Source organism: Manis javanica, chromosome 4 (assembly GCF_040802235.1).
Source record: "Manis javanica isolate MJ-LG chromosome 4, MJ_LKY, whole genome shotgun sequence".
Classification (NCBI taxonomy): domain Eukaryota; kingdom Metazoa; phylum Chordata; class Mammalia; order Pholidota; family Manidae; genus Manis; species Manis javanica.
The window spans coordinates 104,257,380-104,272,482 of NC_133159.1; the positions used below are offsets into that span (position 1 = coordinate 104,257,380).

At 54.8% G+C, this 15,103-nt stretch overlaps 1 protein-coding gene across 2 annotated transcripts in view; it reads left to right on the plus strand.

Annotated features, from left to right (window-relative positions):
* The window catches only part of PHGDH (phosphoglycerate dehydrogenase), a 28,235-nt gene extending 16,829 nt beyond the window's left edge, over positions 1-11,406 (plus strand). Inside the window, exons 6-12 of one of the 2 annotated variants that reach the window (XM_017650053.3) lie at positions 3,347-3,479; positions 4,005-4,153; positions 5,680-5,832; positions 7,724-7,856; positions 8,992-9,122; positions 10,005-10,242; positions 10,612-10,821. In XM_017650053.3, the coding sequence (XP_017505542.1) occupies positions 3,347-3,479; positions 4,005-4,153; positions 5,680-5,832; positions 7,724-7,856; positions 8,992-9,122; positions 10,005-10,242; positions 10,612-10,670 (996 nt within the window). In that variant the 3' untranslated portion in view covers positions 10,671-10,821. Of the gene's footprint in view, positions 1-3,346; positions 3,480-4,004; positions 4,154-5,679; positions 5,833-7,723; positions 7,857-8,991; positions 9,123-10,004; positions 10,243-10,611; positions 10,822-11,088 lie in introns of those variants that run through there. The other variant, XM_017650052.3, reaches the window with a different exon arrangement.
* Positions 11,407-15,103: the final 3,697 nt, after the last annotated feature.

Genomic DNA, 15,103 nt, shown 5'->3' on the forward strand with positions numbered 1-15,103 from the left:
GTGCCTTGTCACTGTGCTCAGCCTCTCTCGGGACAAAACCTTCCCGGATCAGGAAGCTCCTGTCTCAGTTTGGTGACTGGAATACCTGGTGCCCTAGAGCATTGATTTTCAAGATCTTCCCAGAACCTCAAGTTCTAACAAGGTGCCGTAGGGCCACGGGAGCGGGGTGCAGGGAGACAGCAGGTGACTGGGGTCTGGGCTTGCCTCTCTGCAGCTTTGATCTGTCCTTTATACTGGGCTTCTGTTTAATGCTTCATTGCATGGAGAGGGAGGGTTCCAGTGCCAAGCTGAAATATTTGCCATGGGGTAGAGGAAGGATGTGACCATCAGGATCCTTTGCTGGACCTCCTCTACCTTGAAGGCTTCCTTGCTCTCCCAGCAGCTGACAAGCCAGAGGGCCTGGAGCAGGCACGATACGCCTCCCAAGGCCCTTCTATGAGACCAGCTAGGAGGTCACCTTGGAACACCTCTTGAAAAGCTAGGGTTCCCCTGCTGCCTCAGCATTGGGAGTCTGTCCTGGGGCTGGGATTAGAGGTGGGGAGCCCCTTTGTGAGTCTCCTTAAGGTTCCTCTCTAGGAACAGTCTTTGGGTGATGTGAACCTGGAATTGCTCTCACTTCTGCATGTTAGGACATCTGACACCTTCCAGGACACATCAGGACCCCATGCAGGCTTTGGTCTCTCAGTGGAAGAACCCCAGCTCCCAGCTGAGCTCAGCTCCTGTCTGCTCTGGGTCTCTTGAGGGAAAAATGGGGACAGGGGTTTCCCCATATTCTTTCCCTGCCGTTGTCTGCAGATGGGTGAGATACTGTGTCTGTGAAGGAAGCTGAGTCGGAGGGCGCTGACCTCTGGGGAAGACGCTCCCCTTTAGCTCCTGGCACTCACAGAAGGGGCGGGTCTCTGCCTGTGGATCCCTTCCTCCTGGCGGCCCCACACCGTTTCTTTGCCCCTGAGAGTGTACAGAGGTGACAGGTTGCTGTGAACTCACTCGGTCAGGCTCAGCTTTGTGACCGCCATGGGCGCTCCTGTCCTCCCCGTCTCCACACGGATTAGAGATGAATAGGTCCATTGTTCCGGCCAGCCTCTGAGCCAGCAGACAAAGACAGCTTGTGAAGGGGGCAGGGATCCTCTCTCCTCGCCTGGACACCGATTCTCCCCATGGGAAACAAGCAGGTTCTCTCTGAGGGGAAGGGCCGCGTGGGCCTGTGGTGGTCATGAGCTCATGATCCTGTAGGGCACAGGGGAGACGGCCTCTTTCCCCCAGACCCTCTGTTAATGGCTGGGGGTGGGGTGGAGCAGCCCTTGGCTTTCCTTGTTCCACGAGGCTGACAATGAAAAATGTGATCCAAAAGTTATACCTCATTCATAACTCTTCTCATTTTTTCTCTGGAAGGGCTGAATTTGATATAGAAACCCTCTTTGTCATTATTTTCTAAAATGACTTTTATATTTCCCCCTAAGAAATTCATGGTCAATGGGGAAAAATTAAAAAGCATAGGAAAACATAACGGAGAGGACAAAATTTCTGCCATCCAGAGAGAACCACTATTTAAGTGTTAGGTTTTATGCTGTTTCTGTTTTGGTTTCATCCTGGGTCAACTCTGAACATTCTCCTCTCAGGGAACTTTCTTCTCAAGGAATATTGACTTGCCGGATACTGGAGCAGAGGATGACTTTGAAATCATCCGCACGCATCCTTCACTCAGGGCTGAGAACCGAGGTCCAGAGGGCAGTGCCTCACTGTGAGTCACGGTTGACAGCAAGGAAGCAGGGCACAGGCCCAGGTCCCCTGGGTCAGCACCCATGCCTCAGGCCTGCAGGCCCTCCTGGGCCAGCCGGCCGCCCTGCCGTCATGAGGACGCTGATGGCTTTGAGTCCTCTCGGATCCGGTACCTCTCTCCCCACCGGTCAGTGCCGCTCCCATCTGAGCACATGGACACAGCTCCGGGAAGGCCTCCTGGGCAGAGCAGGCAGCAAGAGGCTGGGCCTGTGCTGTGCTGCCAGAGGCTGCAGATGCTTCCCCCATGCCTCTGCTGGTGTCATGACCTTTATAGCACTGCCTTTGCTAAGATGTGTGTGACTGGCCCCCAAGATGTGTCTCATGCCGGAACGATCTTTTTCCTTTACTCCATCCCTGTTTTCTCAGAGGGTCCTGTAGGCCTTCCCACTCCTCCTGATTAGAGAGTAGGCAGTAGGACTGCAGGCTCTGGAGTCAAAGTACTGATGTGTGTCCCGCTCTACCGTTTGTTAGCTGTGTGACCTTGGACAAGTCATTGAACCTTTGTCTCCTCATCTGTAAAATGGGGAAATAATGGTACCTAACCTAGCAGGTATGAGTAGGATGAAAGCACCTGACATGGTAAATGCTGAATACATGTGTCCCATTATTAACTATGACAACATCCTTTCTTCCTTCTGAGCACTGTCTTCTCCAACTTTCCTTCTTCCCATCACCAAAATCCATCTGATGACCCTTGGCCAACTTTATGCAGTTGCTGTAGTTCACACCCTCAGGGTTTCTGCCTGCCCCCACTCCCCAGGAGTCAGCCTTCCCTCTCAGCAGCCTCAGAGATCCCTGTGTTTTGGGGCTAGCCCAGACCAAGGTTCTTTCTGGGTTCATCCCATCCACGGGGCCTTCAGGTCTCACTTTCCTGCTCGTGATGTTGCCATCCCCTCACCTCGGCCCCAGTCAACCCCACCTTGTTGGAAGGATCTGCCGCGGGTGATTCATGCTGCTGTGTGATCAGTCACCCCCAAGTTATGCTTCCAGGATGAGCTGCATTTTAAGCCTTATGAACAGAAACTTCAAGAGGGGACCACACTGTCCCCAGTCGTGTGGCAGCACTGGCCTCTGTCCCTCTCCCTGGTGACCAGTCGTGGCCTCATTCCTAGTCCTGTGCTGAAAGAGTCGTGCATCTGTCTGCCCTCTTGCCCCGGGCCTGCCGGCTGCAGCCCGCCTCTCAGCGCCCTCTGCTGGGTGTGCCCTGGTACCACAGCCCTGCTTCCCACTGGCCTGTCCTTCCTCACACTGGCTCCCTGCTGCCTGAGGGTTTCAGAGCTCCACGGAGGCCAGCCTCACAAGCTGCTCTTGCATCTATTCGTGATTAAGAGCTAGAGGTTGACAAAGCTCCCTTTGAGCTCTGGCCCCGCCTCCTCCTGGTATTTAAGCCCTACTTCCTTTAGAGCTGAAGGTACCAACTCCACTGTATTGTGGTGAGAAGTAAACTGGTGCTTGGAAAGGCTTAGCAGCAGTGCTTGGTATATGGTAAATGCTCAGTTAATGGTGGCCATTTAATACTAACCATTCACAATGACCCCCACTCCCTCTCATTCTCACTCCTGACCAGACTATAGGGTATGACCCCATCATTTCGCCAGAAGTCTCCGCCTCCTTCGGTGTTCAGCAGCTGCCCCTGGAGGAGATCTGGCCTCTCTGTGACTTCATCACTGTGCACACCCCCCTCCTGCCCTCCACCACAGGTGGGTCTGTTTCTGCCTTGTGGGTGGGCCACAGAAGCCACAGGCTGCGTAACGGTGGGCTTTGCATCTGGGCCTTCCAGTGACTAGCTGTAGGGAGGGTCCCACTCAGGTTCCACGAGCATGGAGCCTGGTGCTGCTTTGTTAGGCGGCTCTGCATCGGACGGAGAAGGGGGAGCCAGCTGGAAGTGCACAGGTGTCTGCGTGGGCCGGTCCGCATGCAGGCGCAGTGACTCTGCGGCCAGTTCCTGGTGCCCCTGCCTGCCTTTCTGGTCTGGGACCACTCAAAGCACTAATGGCTCAGGGACTTCTAGGATGTTTCCAAACTGAGTCCGGTCCAAACCCAGAGCAGGCACTCCTGCCCCAGAGAATCAAGAGGGGACAGGGGAGATCAGAGACGCTGCTGTGCGTGGGTAGGAGGCCTGTCAGGAGAGCTGGTGTTGGGGAAGGGAGGGCCTCAGGCTCTGTTCCTGCCCAGCAAACGAGTACCGGGCACCATCACTGTAGGGAAGCCCTTCTCCCTTCTAGGCTTGCTGAACGACAGCACCTTCGCTCAGTGCAAGAAGGGGGTGCGGGTGGTGAACTGCGCTCGTGGAGGGATCGTGGACGAAGGCGCACTGCTACGGGCCCTGCAGTCCGGTCAGTGTGCCGGAGCTGCGCTGGATGTGTTCACAGAGGTAAGGCCTGGGCTGCGTGCTGGGGAGGAGGGGACAGGCGGGGCTGGGGCTGGGACTGGGGGGTCGAGGAAGCCCAGTGTGCACGGTGAATGGGAGAAATTGTGCTGCCAAAAATGACACTCTTGTGGCTTGAGGAGCCCCTGCAGAGATTGTGCAGAGGCAGCCATGTTATCTTCTGCAAATCTCAGATTCTAAGTAGGACCCAATTTCTCTGCTTGGGCTCCTGGACTGCTGCCATGTTGACAACCTAAGGGAAGCCCAGAGCAGCACATCAGTTCTGAGGACGAAGAGAGGTCTAACGTATTCACATAGGCCTCTGACAAAATGCATCTTACTGCCAAGACATCCCACCTCCAATGTCCACTGACTTTCCCTTCCTTTCCTTCCTGTCCTCCCAGGGAGGGCAGGAAGCCCAAGGATAAGGATCAGAAGCATTCCCCTGAACCGGGCCAGGCTGCTCTCCTGAGGTTTCTCTGCAGGAGCAAGAGACTGCATCTCTGCTCCCCTACGCCCTCCAACCTGCCCTCCCCACAGATGGAAGGATGAAGAGTGCATTACCACTTGGGCCCTGTAGGCGTCTCTTAGAAATCCTGCCCCCAGCACCAGAGTCCTGGGACCAGGAGCTTGGCTCTTGGGGTAGGCAGTATGGATGCTGTTTACCAGCTGTGCGGCCTTGGCCAACCCCAGCCTTCTCTGGGGCCCTGCAGCACCGTGTCTCCTCCCTGCCCAGGCACACGGTGCATAGGGTTTGTGCCCGTGGTCATCTTTCTTGGTTAGATTGTAAGCTCCTTGCAGGCAGGGGCATGCCCAGCCCTTTGTGTCAGTGTCTCCGTAACACAGCACTCCCCTTGCTCTCTTTGGCCTCCTCAAGCACCTACTACTGTGTGGCCAGCACTCAGAGGCCTAACAGCCAGACGCCAGTGGGAGCAACAGAGCCCTGGGGAGAACGGCTGGAAGAGAAGCGGCCTAAGTGACATTCCTGAGGGCGGCACACTGTGCTCAGTGAGCAGAAGGGGTGCAGAGGACCCTGGAGGGTGGGGTATAGACGCCAAGGTGTGGTCAGGGCCCAGATGGGACACCTGTGCTGAGTGCCTACAAACAGCCTGACACTGGGCTAAGAGGCAACAGTAGGTGCTGCAAGGTTTACAGGTGGTTTGGAAAAACCAGTAGCAGCAGTTTACACTGGTTGAGCACCTCCTTACTGATCTTACTGGTGCATAACCCCCACGATAGTGTTGGGAGGTAGCTGTATTCACCCATTTTATAGATAGGAAAACCAAGGCACAGAGAGATGGAGGTTTGCTCAAAGGCACATGGGTAGCAAGTGGTAGAGCTGAGGTTCAAATGCAGTCTATAGCTCTGTCCCCTTTGCTGCAGTGGAACATTCATGAAGAAGCCAGGCATTGAGTCCAGGGGCCATCTTGACAAAACAGACTTGGAAGGCAGTGTCCCTCCTGCCTTCTTCTCCTCCATCTGCCCCAGGGCAGCACACAGCAGCCGACCAAGAGCTGTCTTTTTCTGGGCAGGAGCCGCCACGGGACCGAGCCTTGGTGGCCCACGAGAATGTCATCAGCTGCCCCCACTTGGGCGCCAGCACCAAGGAGGCCCAGAGCCGCTGTGGGGAGGAGATCGCCGTCCAGTTCGTGGACATGGTGAAGGGGAAATCTCTAGCAGGGGTTGTAAGTATCGCTAAGTGGGGCTGGGGCCCAGGGATCAGAGGGCATGGGAGAAGGGCTTCTTGTTGGGAATGGTGGCAGCAGGGGTGAGCCGTGGTGTGGTGACCAGATTCTGCCCTGGGAGCAGAAGATACGTGGCTCCACTTGAGCCAGCCCCCTGGGTGGGGTGGCGGGGCTGCCATAGCCCCAGCCCTGGGAGCTGAGGCCTGGCAGCAGGGGCTAGCTAGCTTCACCCCACTCTCCTCTGCACTGCTTCGGAGACTGCAGCGCCTCCAGGGCCTGCACAGAGGCCGCATTGTTCTCTGCATGCCTTGGAAATGGAGGAGTGTGGCTTGGGTGACAGCCGGATGCCTTGGAGTGGGGAACCAGCCTGTGGAGAAAGCCCATTGGGGCGCTTTTCACCTCATAGTCCTGAGCCCTCCTTTCACTGTGTCCATGTGAGAGCCCTGGGCAGGCAAGCCCCCTCCCCTAACCGGAGCCTTCCATGCCAGCTGGCCCCTCCAAGTTACAGCCTAATGCCCTCACTGCTTATCTTTGCTCACACTGGGCCCTTCCTGGCATGGTCTCCTCCAAGCTTAACCTTACTTATACTTCAAGTCCTGTCTCATCCGTTCCATCTTTGGATGTTCCTTAAGCTCCAGTGGGCCCCAGATACTGTCAAAGCCCTTTGGGAACACAGAGATGAATACAGAAGGCATAGCTCTCCTTCGGGTCCCACCACCCCTTCTTGAAGATTTGCTTGCCTTCCCAGCTCAATCTCAATCCTTTTGCAACAAATTACATTCTCTCTCGTTACTAAGGTTTCATGAGTTTGTATCTTTCTCCTTAACTAAATTCCAAGTTCTTGGAGGACAAAAATCTAGGATGCAGGCGTCCCGCAGCTTGCCTGGCTCTGCCCAGAGCACTGAATCAGTACTCTGTGAGACTTGGTGAAGGACATGGGGGCACCTTCCTGGCTGACCCTCAGCGTAGGAATTTCACTCCTGAGAACAGAACTGTGGCAGGAGACACAGGCTGCTTTGTTCAGCCCTGCCAGGCCTGCTTTGGTAGCCCGTCTCTTAGAGCCACCCTGTCATCTGCGTCCTGCTGCTCCCCTGCAGAGGAGTCCTCAGGGCCAGCCTGGAGAGCATGGCAGTGGCCACAGGAGGTAGTCAGCATCAGACCCTTGGTCTGTCCATGCCACCTGCTGCTTCCTGTCTATGCTGTTGGCCTCTTGGGCCAGGGCACACTTTCTCGCTGCTCCGTTTGAGTGTCACAGGCTGCTGAGCAGGGTCATTCCCCCGGTTGATGCTGGTCAGGTCCGCTGGCTGAGGTTTGCGCCAGGACCGTTGCCAGCCAGTCTGGGCTTGGCTTTTCCCTGTCCAGCCCTTTAGCAAGACAGGTTTCTCCCACCACCCCTGCAGCCCTTGGGAGTCATTTATGTTGTCGTTAGGTAGTGGTGGCATTCCATGCCTCTTCCTGCAGGGAACTCCTTAACCCTAGCCCCATCAAATGTAGCCACCAAATGTCCCCATCTTACTCAAGAGGTAAGAGTCCTCATGATCTGTGCTCCCCACACAACTACATCAAAGACTCACCTCCCTGTTGTGCTGCCCAGACCCCCCCGAGCAGTCCAGATGGGCATGCGTTTCCCTGCTTCTGCGTGTTAGGGGTGCTTTTCTTAGCCTTCTGTGCCTTTTCCTGGCTCAACAGCTCTCCTGAGCTATGGGCACAAGTTGTCATCTCGTTGGTGGCTGCTGGAAGTTGTCACCACCCACCCCTTCCAGGCACTCAGGCAAAGCAAGATGGCCCTGCATCTCCTCCATGTGGAGCCGAGGCCCTGCCTGGGACCGGGTCTGACTGCTGTGCCCTGCTGCCGCTTGCTGACCCAGCTCTGCTCCCCGTGTGTCTGCAGGTGAACGCCCAGGCCCTTACCAGTGCTTTCTCTCCGCACACCAAGCCTTGGATTGGTCTGGCAGAAGCTCTGGGGACGCTGATGAGAGCCTGGGCTGGGTGCCCCAAAGGGACCATCCAGGTGGTAACACAGGGTGAGCTGGGGACTCCGCAGAGGGAGGAGGAAGAGGACGTGTGCTCGGCACCCACTGGTGTGTCTGCTGCCGGTCACAGGCAGTGAGGCACTCGGAGGCGACTTGCCCTGGTGCCAACTGACTATGGCTCATGTCCCGTGTTCTGTCTGAATGTGGCTCACTTGCTATGGAGCTGGGAGAGGGGAGGACTGTAAAAAGTCACTGGTTCATACAGCATTTTTAAGGTGTACATGTTTTGGGTGCCAGAGAGACCTCCACAAGGGATGGAGTTTCACATGAGAGGCATTAAGGTCGGTGGAGGGTCGCTAGATTAAGCAACGGGACCTTTGGTCCCAGTTTTGACCCTATCACTTAGCTGCTGCGTGACTCCCTTCTCTGAGCCGTGGGTTCTTCACATGTGAGCGGGTCAGGGGTCGGTGCACCAGACAACACAGTGGGAGCATTTTGTGCTCTGTAGGCCCTTGGATAAGCTGAAGGTCCTTGGGGAGTGGGAGTGAGGGTGGTATCCCGTCACCCCTTGGTGACTGCACAGACGCTGGCCACCTATGCAGCGGGCCCAGCTCAAGCAGATGCGGTTGAGAGACCAGGGAGGGCTGCAGCCCCCCTAAGTTGCAGTGGCTTGTCCTTCCCACTAACTGTTGGGCAGGTTCTCACCTGGGGAGAGAGTGAGGCTGGAGCCACGTAGACCCTGAGCACTGCCAGGACCGGGCAATGTCTCCATGGCCTGTGCACCATGTCAGGAAATGAGGCACTGCTTTGGCTGCCTGTTGCCTGAGGATGTAAGGGCATGCATGAATGCCAGGGCCAGAGTGCGAGTGGGAAAAGTTTCAAGTGTTCCCTTGGGGTACGACTGGCAGGCCAAGGCAGCCGGGCCAGGGGCAGGGGCAGTGGAGTGGGGCTGAGTTTTAAAGAGGAGTTCCTTAGGTTGGTGTAGAGTGTCCTGGGTCTCCTGGCCTGCACCCCCAGTGTCGCCCTGGCTGCTCCTCACCCTCCAGTGATCTGCCCGGCCCACTAGGGTCAGAGAACCCAGGAAAACGGGGAGCTTGTGATGCCAAGCTTGGTGCCGGTGGTCTCCTGCCCCTTCCTGTGTTGCTCAGCAAACAGCAACCTTATGGTGACTTTTTTTGGTCCCCAGGCACATCCCTGAAGAATGCGGGGAACTGCCTAAGCCCTGCAGTCATAGTCGGCCTCCTGAAGGACGCTTCCAATCTGGCGGACGTGAACTTGGTGAACGCCAAGTTGCTGGTGAAAGAGGCTGGCCTCAATGTGCGTCCCCCAAACTTTACCTTCCCAAGCCCTGTCAGCACCACCCTTCCCACCCCTTCCCTCTGGAGCTCCGGCCCTGCCCCCTGGCAGGGAGCCCTCATGCCCTGCTGCACTTGAACTACTCCCCAGAGAGGTAGCCATGATTTCTTCATCTGTAAAGCGAAGAGCCGCCTGCCTGTGAGCGTTGCTATGGGCGAACTAGTACTCGAGAGGGTGCTTTGTGCACAGCTGCTCTGTGAACAGGAGCTGGTGGCAGCATCCCGATGTTACACCCAGGAAAGAGGAGCAGGGCTGCATTGAACTGGAAGCTGAGAGAGAGCCCAGAGCACCTGGCCTCTGACTCTCTATCCAGTGCTCTTACCACAGCTCCTGGTTGCTTAATTAACTTGGAAATTCTGGCAGCTACTAACACAGTCTCAGACTCTATTGTCCTCCCGTCTTTCCTTTGGCATCCTCCCCTCTTGTTCCCTTTTTAGATCAAAGTCTGTCTCAGCAGTGGGAGCTGACAGGAGCAGCAGGCTGTCCAGCCTCATGTTCCCCCTCCTCTGCCCTCTGGGGGGAAAGCGGTGAGCAGGAGGGGCTGGCCTGCAGCAGCCTCGGGCCTGGCCTCCTTCCTCCCTCCCTCCCTCCTTAGCTCCCGCCTCCCCTCCAAGCTTTTCCTCTACTTGGTCGAGCTGCACTTGCCCTCCCTTTGGAGAGGCCATTGACTGTCCCAGGATGCTAATGCTCAGGGCATAAGGCTGAGCTCATTTGCTCTCTCTTCCGTGCCTGAGTTGCATATTGTCTGAGTTGAAGTCCTACAAATCTGTGATGAGGCCAAGGAAGAAGATCGACGCTCTGCAGCCAGGAGGCATAACTGTGCCTCCTACCTTCTCTTTGCAGGTAACCACCTCCCACAACCCTGCTGTGCCAGGGGAGCAGGCCTATGGGGAATGCCTCCTGACCGTGGCCCTGACAGGTGTCCCCTACCAGGCGGTGGGCTTGGTCCAGGGCACCACCCCTGTGCTGCAGGCACTCAACGGAGCTGTCTTCAGACCGGAAGTGCCCCTCCGCAGAGGCCTGCCCCTGCTCATTTTCCGGGCTCAGCCCTCCAACCCTGCAATGCTGCCCACCATGATTGGTGAGGAGGGGCTGTAGGGCTCGTGTACCCTGGAGGCAGGGGCAGGCATGTTGAGGGGAGAGAGTCTGTCCTGGGAGTGGGCTTCATGGCTCTTGGGCTTCTTCAGCCTCTTTCCGTGCTGCAAGGTGTCTCTGGATCATCAGCACACAGAGGGGTTCTCATGCCAGTTTCTAGAACATTTGGGGAGTGGATACGGACTTGAGAGGGATAGTGCCTATGTAAGGTGGCAGAGCAGTATGGCAGAGTGAGGACCCCAAAGTCCCTGTTAACTGGCTTGCTCACCATATGAAGCCCAGTGTGCACCTGCCCACAGGGCTGGATCCCAGGAGCTCAGAACCACGGTGTATAGCTATCCTTTCTTGACCACAGGCGCTCATGGTCAGCCTGACTGCAGCAAAGCATGTCAGGGCATCCCCTCAGCATCCTGAACCTGCTCCAGTCCCCTAGTGCCCAGTGCCCAGCTGCCAGGAATCTTGGAGGCACCTCCAAGTTTGACAGAGAGCATGTCCGCAGACTTCACCATCACTGCCAGCTGCCCAGAGGAACTTTCTCATGCTTTTCTCCCTTGCTGTTGGTCTGGATAAAACTGGCAACCAGCAAATCAGGAGACTGCTATGGTTCTTCATGGTTGGCTCATCCCTTCCCTGCCTTGTCTGAGGGTCAGGGTGTTCCCAAAGAGACTCCGGAATAGCAGGGGAGCTGGGCAGGGGCTCCATTGATTCTGAGACCATAACCTCTCCTCTCCCCAACACACATACTGCAACTTTGATGACAGGAATCCAAGACATCTGACCCTGCTCCTTCCCCCATGCTCCGTGCCAACCCAGGGTTTCTTCTACTCCCCAGGACTCCTGGCAGAGGCAGGCGTGCAGCTGCTGTCCTACCAGACCTCCGTGGTGTCAGATGGGGAGACCTGGCATGTCATGGGCCTCTCCTCCGTGCTGCCCAGCCTGGAGGCTTGGAAGCAACACGTGACCGAGGCTTTCCAATTCCACTTTTAACATTGGGGTTCACTGGTCCCAGCCTCAGGACCTTTTCTGAAGAAACCTTCCCACTGTGATCTACAGAGAGAGATCCACACTCCTGGGGCTGACACCTCTTAGCTGCAGCCGTCATTAGACCCCTGTACACAGCAATAACTCCCTACTAAAGAGCCTATCCCAAGTCTTGAATCTTTGTGTTGTCATTACCCTGAAGAGCCACCAGAGGGCATGTGCGGGCTGCCGTGGGGCTTGGTTTTTTCTGCGGGGAGGGTAAAGTGGAGGGAGTGTGAGGTGGGTGAACCGCATGCCTGGGGGTGGGTGCTCTGAAGAGCCCTCCCCTGTTTCTCAGGTCATTCAGGGGTATTTTTACAGGAGCAAAGTTTCTTATTTCAAATCTCTTTCATCTGGGAATATACACACACATTAGTAAGTGTAGTTCAGTAATGTTCAGCATTACATGCCAGGCACTGGGCTGATTTGCTGTGAATGAGGATTAAAACCCAGACTGCTTCCTGAGAAGCCCCCATCTGCTGGGGGGGCCAGAGCACACGGAGGTCACTGGAAGCGGTGTGGAAAGTGCTGCCACAGGCGGTTATGAATTCCGCTGAGTCTGAAGAAGGAAGAAATTTGAGCCGAAGATGGTGTCTCCGAGGAGATGTTTGGAAGGAGTTCATAAAGGGGAAACTGTGAGTAAAAGCATGGGGCATGAGGATATTTGGTGAGTTCACAAAGCCAGCTCCCTATGGGTTGGACAGTATAATACTTTGTTTTTTTAGATGATTTTCATGACACATGAGAGACTGGCGCTCCTTGACCGTAAGGGTTTCACCTTGTGAGGGATTTTTTCCCCCATTATTATGGGATGATCCAGTGTGTGTACCCATAGTGTTTGTTTTTGAGACTCCTACCCGGATTAAGAAGCCCCCCCCCCCCCCAGCACAGGGCAGCTGATTGGCACTGAGCGGGAGCGAGTCACCACTTTGGCCTCCTTAGCACTGTGGCTGCGCTGAAGGTCGGGGGGGATCTCTACCACTAATCGGTTGCTGTGCTCGCACCTGCAGTGAGCTCGGGAACATGTTAGGGCCTTGCTGGAACAGACCTGGGAGGCATGGGTGTGGGTATGAGCAGCAAAGTTGGATTTGGGCAGCTCCGCCCTTCAACAAATGTTGAATACCCTAAGTTGTGTTCCTTCATCAGTACGAGGGATAATGATACCTTTCAGAGTCTCAGTGAGGATGAAATGGATTGAAAAGTGGTTTATGAAAAGTGCTCCAGTCACTTCATCAGCACTTGCTTCTTCACCCTTGTGCCCTTCTTTGAGAGCAGGTCTCACTCAGTCTCTTGCAAAGACAAGAGGCCTCCCTTGACCTCACTGTGGTAGGATGTGGGGCATCTGACACTGGACAACCCACCCTCTCCTACTGGAAAGAGATCTGTGCATCTCATGGCATCTGATTAGAGTCATTTGAGCTCATGGGTAGCTAGAAAACCAGGCTGAGACTGATGGAATTAAAAATTCAGTGAAAATTTGAGCTCAGTTTTCAGCCCTTCTGCTTCTTTCCTCAAAACTTCCTCAACAAACCATATTCTGTTCTTTAAAGTGGTCAGAACGGTTCTAGAAACTCAACGTGACCATCTCAAAGCATATTTCTAGGCATGGGTGCCCAAGAAGGCACGGGACAATTTCATTGCATCACCCTGTCCCATGGCTTTCCACATAAAAACCCACATTTAAAATGGTAAGATTTCAAAATGCAGCTAGTGCTGCCCGGAGGGGGCTGTTCACTCCTTTTTGTCACTGGTTTGTGGCCTCCCTGCATACACCTTGCTTAAGAGTTGAATTTCATTCTTGTGTGTCTTGGCTGGGAAGCAGAAGGTTGCTATAAAGTCAGTGATGGAGGCAGAGCAAATGCTGGAAGCAGAGGTAACTGGCCTCAATGCTGACTCTTGGAACCCTGGGATTAAGAAACATGTGTCCATGTCTGTGCATGCATGGGTCCGTGTGCATGCACGTGTGTGCGTGTTTGGTGTGCACCCAAGAAGCCCGCAGCTGCCTATGGCCATGGGGCTGGACCGTTCTTCGCATCTGTTCTAATATAACCTGTTCAGCATTTTTTCTTGAGATAAGTATAACAGGGCCTGTGCCCTGCCTGGTAATCACTCCCTCTTTCCTGCTCTGGGTCACCCTGGGTGATTTCTTGCCCACACCGGAAAATTCTTTATCTGGATGAGAATAGCAAACCTGAGGTTGAATGTGGGGACAGAGCAATCGGAAATCATTCCTTCCTATGCTGACCTTAATCAGCATATGAGAAGGCTTTGCTCAGAGCCAGCAGTCTGTTCAATGAAATGGATCCTGGAGCTACCAGCGGAAGGCCGAGGCCTCAGCATCAAAGCCAGGAGCTGGAGGAGGCCAGGCGGCCCTGTGCAGTGGTGGCAAGGCCAAAGCCACATTGAGTGCCCTGAGCCGGCCCAGGGCTGACACTCGGCTGGCGTGCAGGGGTGTGGGCAGCAGCCATTCCTCTGGTCAGCACCCTGTATCCTTGTCATTATGTACTTTTAATATCACCCCCAGACTGTGTCCAAATGACGCCCAAGTGGAGGAAGGTCTGGCCCAGCCTTGCGTGATATGGAAGGTCCTAGTTGCTAAGGCCCCTGGCAGTTTCCACACCAAGAGCCCCGAGTGAGCTCCAGCATGGGTAGGAGGCAAGGCCAGAGTCTCGTATCGCAAAAACTCAGGTGCTACGGGTTCTTCTCCCATGACTGCAGACATTCCTCTGGAGATCTTGGGAAAGGCATATGTTGTCCTGCCAGGGAGGCCTGCAGGCCTGAGAGCCCCAGGCAGCTGGCTGAGGAGGAGCAGGCTGCAGGGGGCAGCAGAGAGGCCGCTATGGTGGTGGGATAAATGGGAGGTCAGCGAGCACCTGGAGAGAGGGCTGGGGGAGTCAGCCGACGCTGGATTGGCGGCTCCAAGTGGGGTTTATCTGGGGTTTTCTGCTGGCTGTTGAGACATGAACACCCTTGGACAAACAGTGAGACAAGTGGGCCCAGCATCTCATTCCCCTGTGCCCAGTGCCCCGTTATCCCTTGGGCGCCCCAGCCAACCATGCTCCCAGCCACAGAAGCAATCTTCTCTCCTGCAAAGTGCCCCTTTCTTGGCAGGGGGGCTGAAGAAGCTTTCTCAAAGGACATGAATGACATCTCAGTTTCTGCCTCCTGCTGGCTCTCATCAGTATGGACAGTAGGGGGTCTTCAGACCAGGGCGGGAAGCTGGTTTCATTGCCTTTGTTTCCCTGTACTTCTCAGAGAATGAAATTGGAAGGGGAGAGAGAGGCAGTGAAGTGAGTGCCCAGTAATTTTACTGCCTGGGGGTGGTGGGAGGACAAGGAGCAGGCCAGGAGGGCTCATAGTCTTCTCTGTGTGGCACCTGGTGCATTTCTTGTGTTCTCCTTTCCAAGAAAACCAAGAGTCAGTTCCTCCTCTGTCTTTTTAATTGTGCTTATAGCTTAGTACCAGGTATAGAACTTAGAAATTCACAGAAACCCTTACAAAACAAATATGCAGGTATTTTCTTTTATCTGTTTGCATTTTATTGGTCTTCACTTTATTGTGCTTCACAGATACTGTGTTTTTACAAACTGAAGGTTTGTGGAAACCCCAAGCCAAGCAAGTCCGTTTGGTTTGCTCCTTTTTCCAATAACATCTGCTCACTTTGTGTCTCTGTAACATTCTGGTAATTCTCATGATATTTCAACCTTTTTCATTATTATTATTATATTTGTTATGATGACCTGCGATCAGTGATTACAACTCATTCAAAGCTCAGATGATCGTTACCATTTTTTGGCAATAAAGTACTTTTAAATTAAGGTACATAC